At 44.9% G+C, this 7,500-nt stretch overlaps 1 protein-coding gene across 1 annotated transcript in view; it reads right to left on the bottom strand.

Moving 5' to 3' along the window:
* Positions 1 to 7,500, bottom strand: part of LOC121684578 (cytoplasmic dynein 2 heavy chain 1) — a 170,373-nt gene that overhangs the window by 60,310 nt on the left and 102,563 nt on the right. The window contains exon 77 of the mRNA XM_042064637.1: positions 6,789 to 6,914. Within this exon, the coding sequence (XP_041920571.1) occupies positions 6,789 to 6,914 (126 nt within the window). The remainder of the gene's footprint in view (positions 1 to 6,788; positions 6,915 to 7,500) is intronic.

Below are 7,500 nucleotides of genomic sequence, written 5' to 3'. Positions count from 1 at the left end.
CTGAGCAGAGTTTGGTGTAACACGTCAGTAATCACATTACAGTTCCTACAATTGTGCGATATTCAGAATTCTGGGAGGGCGACAAGAATATTGGCAAAAAAACAAAACTCATCGGAGTAGGCTATTTGTCACCTTAGCCTACTACTGAGCGGGAAACAGTGCACAATTAACTAGCTAATGACTGCCAATCAATCGAATTGATTCCAAAAAAATATCAGGGTGTTAAGCTAGGACTGCACTGTTTTCAGTATGAAGAAGGGCATCTAGTAGGCTATTAATGGCAGAAGGAACGCAACTCGCTTGTGTGTGTTGTGTGCGTGTCACCATTCAACTTTGTGAAGGAGTGTGCACGAGCTGGGCAGCAATGCTTCCATAAAGCAATTCGAATTTGCACAATTTTTAAAAGCACTAGGAAGTGCCGTGTTCATTAACTTTTGAATTAAGAAATGCCTGGTAGGTCTACAGCGCAACATGGTTTGGACTAGATTATGCTACCTAATGTTTCACAACTGTCATTAGTTAAATAATAAATAAAAGGGGACGATATCCATAACAATGTCCATAGAAACATTTCAACGCAGTAGCCCAATGCAAACGTAGCCTAATGTAGGGTGTCAATCCCCATAGAGAGTAAAGAAGTAATGCAATAGATTACTTTTGTTTTACAGTAGCGAGTAATGTGTAGGCCTAATACATTACTTTTTTGAGTAACGATCCCAACACTGAGTAGCCACCTGCAGGCGCCAATGGCTACAGACGCTAATAATTTCAGATAGGACCACACACGCATTTGCCAGGGGTTAAGCCCCGCATGTAATTTCAAAAGTAGACAGACAAAGCCTATGCTATTTTAAGTTAAACAAAACATACCGTATTTGAGTGCGGTTCATGACGCTGCTTATCAAAGTACGCAACAGGTCTCTTTTAAAATGTCCTGTTACAATTGCAGCTGCTTCCGATTATGTTGAATATTTAGAAAGTAGGCTACATGACAACATTTTTGAGCTAGAGTCAGATTTTTGGCTTCTGGTAGTAATTTGCTAATTAACTAAAGCAAGACTTGAGTGATATCACACAAGGTGAACAGAAGTGAAATAGGTTAACATGCTTTATTTGAACATTGCAATACCCACCCAACAAACCCAGAGAAAGCTTGGTAGATGTTTCGGATAGATGACAGCACCTTGTAACCGATTAATAGCCCAATTCTCAGTTGTGCAATAAAAGCAGTATCATCATAGCAGTATTATCATATCATTGATAATCGTTCACATTTTACTATAGGCTAATAACAACCACTGCCCCTCAGCTGGAGTTGCAGAGGAGTCTCCAAAGTACAGGGAGACAGAACGCGAATGACTTGAGTATGAATATCACACTTTTTGAAAAGGGGAAAAAGATGAAGACAACGAGTAAAGGGCGATGCTAGAGTTGGAGGAATTGTGTCTTGGAGGAGAACGCGAGAATGACTGCCGCTGACTCACGTAAGCTCACAAGTAAGAAGCATAAATCAGCCTTAAGATGTCCACACGTAATGCAGCCTCATTTTTGTCAGCAGAAGTTCGTATCAGCAAATGTGGTTTGGTAAACGGGGAAACAGAAGTGAAATAGGTTAACCTGGTCTATTTGAACATTGCTGGGAATCTTAAGTGATAGGCTATCATACAAACCTTGCGAAGGCTTGGTAGCTTACATGTTTCGGATATATCACGTTGCGCATGATATTAATTGAATCTCATGTCGCGCAATATGGCTAAATGTGGTTATCCAACAGATTCATAACTTTAGTAATTGTCATTAGCCTTTATTAACCCTTAAAGGTGTAGGTTTTTGAACATTCTAAGTTCCGCAACAATTGAAGGTTCTAAAATTCTATGTTGAATTCAATGAACCCAGATATTCTTTAGAATGTTAATTTCCCAACATTCCCGTCACACCGGTGTGACGGTACCAAAGATTGTTAAGGCGGAGCAAGATACTTCGTTGTAGTTCATGTCTATGGGCGCGAAATGGGGATCGAATCCTGTCTGCATAAAGAGGCGTGTCGATGACGTATTGATGAGCGTACGTTGCAACCGGCCAACAGCAGCGGCATAAATAACCGGCGCACACCTGATATAAAGTCGATTTTCTCCAGACTGGAATGCTCAAAAATGCTAAAAATGTACCTGAAATGTTCAGAAGGGTTTGAGGATCATGAAAAAGTGCCCAAAATTCACATTCTTAACTCTATAGAACCAAGACCTTAGCATATGTGGTGAAATTCTGAGCTATGCCCATAGACTTCAATGGAGCAGTCGCTGCCTCTGCTCTGCATAAAGGGGGATTTTGACCCCCCCTCGTGCGATCCGGGTTCCCGGAAGTGGCTCCTGATGAAATATCTTGCTCCGCCTTAACAATCTTTGACGGTACTCCTTTAAGGGTTAATGGTGAACAAGCACTGCCTCTGGAAAATAAACGAACAGTAGAACAGTAGGCCGCAGATACATTGAAAGCACAATTTGAAGCCATCCCGAGGTGACAGCTGGAGCTGTAGAGTTGGGAGTCTCCGATGCACAGGAGGACATTACGCTTAACTCAGGCACTTTACAGTACAATCAATAATACCAAACCAGAATAAAATGTTATTAGATTCAGCTACATTTCAAATCCATCCCTCCACACATGTTGCATTGATTGAGAATGAACGTCCCAGAGTGGAGCGCTCTGCTCCCTGGGGGTGTAGCCTGGGCGTTCTGCTAGTGTTTTGCTTATCGGTGGCCCATGGGCAGAAAGCTTAAGGTTTTGCAACAGTGACGCTGCACAAATAGCTTTAGGCAATTAGATGCGGGCTACTACCGCTATAATGGTTAACACCTCTCTCCGTTTTTTGCGCGGAGGTTTTTTTTTTGTGGATGATTTTGTTTATTAAAATATATTTTGAGCCAAAAGTGGAGGGGCCATTGGCCCCCTGGCCACTGTGCTTCCGGCGCATATGACACACAAACACACACACACACACACACGCGCGCACAAACACACACATGCACACACACACTCGTGCATGTAGGCACACAGAGACACACGTACAGTACACACACAGACAAACACAAACCTACACACAAAATTGCACATACACCATGCACACACATACACATACACAGAGACAGAGACAGAGACAGATACAGATACAACCGCACCAATACCCACCAAAACTGACAGAAATAGAAACAAACATCACACTCAAAGTGGACAGCCCTCAAAATAATGTCAAGCTTTCTGCCGGAGATAGAAAGTTGGGGACAGACTAGAACAGGGGGATGGAGGAGGAGGGGGGAGGGGTAAAAAAAGGACAGAAGTAGACAGTGGAGGAGAGAGAGAATGGGACAAAGGGAAAGACAGAGAGGTGAAAATGGGATGGAGAAATTGAAAGACTTGTAAGACTGAAATTAAAACTTTTGTGTGTGTGTGTGTCTGAATTCGAGAGATTAAGGTGAGAGAAACACTATTACAGTATGCAAACAGCTGATGTGTCCTAGCAGCAGTGGTAAGCAGAAACAACCAGGAGCAACCCAACACCTCAACACCAGATAACACTGCTGTTCATCTCTCTCTCACACACACACACACACACACACACACACACACACACACACACACACACACACACACACACACACACACACACACACACACACACACACACACACACAGCCCCCAAATCTGATATTTAATTAGCATATTCCAGATGACAACATCAGACACAATTACAATTAGCACCAGCAGTTTCCTCTCCTCTCATCCTCCCCTCCCCTCCCATTCCCTCCTCTGGTGCGGTAGCGTCCAGGTCTGCTCGGACCAGATTCGAGCGGCAGCCTCTTAGTGCCAGCCAGCGCACAGATGAGACGGAGCACAGCAGATGTTCCCCAGGTGATAAACCAGGCAGGAGCCGTATGAAAGAGAGCAAGTGAGCGCACACACACACTTAGACAAGCACACACACACACAGACACACACACACACACACATAAACTCACACACGCAGGCACAGGCACACAGACACATACACACACACGTGCACACACACACACTGCACGCCCTGCATTGTGACCCTTGGACCGCGCTCTGAATCCTGTCATCTTACATTAAAAGCCACAAAAATCCCAAACACCTGACACGTGTTTTGGACCATGATGTTAGTGCACAAAAATGCAGAGCTCTGATATAACAAAACTCTCTCCTGTGGTGGCCTAAAATTTAGATAACAGCAATGTGTGTGTGTGTGTTTGTGTATGTATAGGGGTGTGTGTGTGTGTGTGTGTGTGTTTGTGTATGTGTAGGGGTGTGTGTGTGTGTGTGTGTGTGTGTGTGTGTGTGTGTGTGTGTGTGTGTGTGTGTGTGTGTGTGTGTGTGAGTGTGTGTGTGTGTGTGTGTGTGTGTGTGTGTGTGTTGGGAGAGAGGGAGTACCTCTAACAGAGGGTTGAGGATTTGGGAGAGGGCTGTTATCCACTCTATTAGAATCCCAAATTTACTGATAGCACAGCCCAACCCTCAAAGCTTTTAGAGGAGAAGAGTTTGCCTGGGTATTCTCAAAGGGCCCGTGTGAGTGGAAAGAGAGGATGGAGGGAAGGAAGGAAGGAAGGAAGGAAAGAGAGAGAGAGAAAAAGAGAGAGAGAGAGCAAGAGAGAGAGAGAGAAAGAGAGAGAGTTGTCCAACTTCATGAGCATAGTTTAATGAAGAGCCTGGAGCTCCTAGTGGACATGATTCGCTCTCCCACTCATGTGTATGGACTGCTGTACTGACACTGTTTCTGCCAGTTAGTGCATCTGAGGGTCATCAGAGCGTGCACACAACTACACAGAGGGCAGGACACTGACATGGAGAAAAACAAACAAGGGCCAAGAGTTTGAGGCGGCGCAAGACATTAATTGAGACACTTATAGTAAGCAGTTAAATGGCAAAGTGGAAGGAGATGCCCAACACCCAAATAAGATGAAGCAAAAAGATAATTATGTACAGTATCACACACACACACACACACACACACACAGAAAGAGAGGGAGATGGAGAGAAAGGAAGAAAGAGAGTAGTGGAGAGAACTGGAGATGCAGGGGGAGACACTGTAGGCAAGATACAACCTCCCTCTGAGGAACAGCACTCTCCACAGCCTTAAGCCCAGACAAGAGCACTACACCCACAACCAGCCAGCCCACCTTAGCCATCTCACACTAGCCAGCCCACTTAGCCATCTTACATTAGCCATCTCACACTAGCCATCTCACACTAGCCAGCCCACCTTAGCCATCTCACACTAGCCAGCCCACTTAGCCATCTTACATTAGCCATCTCACACTAGCCAGCCCACTTAGCCATCTCACACTAGCCAGCCCACATTAGCCATCTCACACTAGCCAGCCCACCTTAGCCATCTCACACTAGCCAGCCCACATTAGTCATCTCACATTAGCCAGCCCACCTTAGCCATCTCACACTAGCCAGCCCACTTAGCCATCTTACATTAGCCATCTCACACTAGCCAGCCCGCATTAGCCACCCCACATTAGTCATCTTACATTAGCCATCTCACACTAGCCAGCCCACATTAGCCACCCCACATTAGTCATCTTACATTAGCCATCTCACACTAGCCAGCCCACATTAGCCACCCCACTTAGCCATCTCACATTAGCCATCTCACACTAGCCAGCCCACATTAGCCAGCCCACATTAGCCAGCCCATATTGGCCATCTCACACTAGCCAGCCCACATTAGCCACCCCACTTAGCCATCTCACATTAGCCATCTCACACTAGCCAGCCCACATTAGCCAGCCCATATTGGCCATCTCACACTAGCCAGCCCACATTAGCCAGCCCACATTAGCCAGCCCACACTTGCTATCAATGGAGAGGGAGGGAGGGAGAAAGAGAGAAAGAGATTGTCATAAAATAAAATTCCAATATGGTGCAAAATGTTTGACAGTATCATTATTTCAATTACGTTGTATAGATGTGAAATATGGGATTTACTCAGTAAGCTTGATAACATTAGATGGGACAAACATACTCCATAGAAACACAGCATGCAGGATTTATTAGAAATATGATTTGGGTTCAAAGGAAGATCCCTAAAATTCTGGATACACCAAATATCTAATGCAGAGATTAAGGGATATGTTAATGTACTTATGCTTCAGCAAGACTGTAAGCAGTCATGTTAATAAAGCAACACTGAATTGAAATGAATTGAATTGAATTGAGAGAGAGAGAGAGAAAGAGAGAGAGAAATAAGATATCTCTCGTTCTCCTTCTCTCCCTCTCTCTCATTTCTTCTCTGGTCAGTGCAAAAGGGAGAGGCCTAATAGCCATGGGGTTGGCTGTTCTGGAGGCAACAGCAAATCAAGGACAAGGACTAAAGCTCAAGAAAAACATAATGCAATATTCACTAAATTAGAGCTATTAAAATATCCAAGCTAGCCTAAATCAGGTGTTTGTGTGTGTGTGTGTGCACGTGTGTGTGCGTGTGTGTGTGTGTGTGCAGTGTATGATGGACAGCCTGACTGTAATAGTAGCGCCCCATGATTTATTAATTTAACCAGAAATCACAGTTAATACTGAAGTATGCAGAATTTGACAGGAAAGAATGACAAGAGAGAAATATACTCCATAGCGTTTGTTTGTTTGTTTTAAACATCTAAATATGAGTATTAATAGACAAACACAAAGTGCAAAACCAATGGACAGATATACATTTTCTACACACAGAGACACATACATCCAACATTTTGTCCAGTCCCACTGGCCCTCACCTTCTCCAGCAGGGGCAGCCAGGCGGTGACCAGGTGCAGGTTCTTGAGGCAGAGCCACTCCCCACTGCGGGCACACTCCCTCAGGGTCGCAAGAGCAAGGTCGGCCTGGCCCTGTCCCATGGCCACCTACACACACGCACACACACACACACACACACACACACACACACACACACACACACACGCACACACACACACACCCACACAGGCACATGCACACACACTTGCACGCATGCACACACATCCACACACCCACACACACACAACCAACACACACATGTGAGCATGTCACTAAATTCAAGAAGTGCATGACAGTTACTTAATAGTACACTTACTAACACACACATGTGTGTACACAGACACAGAAAAAGAGGGACCTAAAAATAGGGAACCATTACTTATACATCCTATACGCTGTCATGGTCCCCAGCACAGCTGCAGTAAACATTCATTTCACAGATCAATAAGTGTGCCCTCCTCAGCCACTCACACCTGTCCCATTCCTGAGAGAGAGAGGGACACGTATTGATCGCGAGCACACACAGTCATTTTGCCCCCCAACCAAAACACTCTCATTCAAGCCAACAGATGAAGTTTTAAGCTCTCAGGAATAAGTGATCGTTGCTCATACATGATAGGCCAGGGTGCCTTAGGCCAGTAATGGTCAAGTAGTGCAAAAAGCACAGTTGTGATGCAGGCATGCTGGGATTGC

Source organism: Alosa sapidissima, chromosome 15 (assembly GCF_018492685.1).
Source record: "Alosa sapidissima isolate fAloSap1 chromosome 15, fAloSap1.pri, whole genome shotgun sequence".
Taxonomy (NCBI): Eukaryota; Metazoa; Chordata; class Actinopteri; order Clupeiformes; family Clupeidae; genus Alosa; species Alosa sapidissima.
The sequence above is the reverse complement of the archived record's forward strand: the minus strand, read 5'-3'. Positions and strand labels throughout refer to the sequence as shown.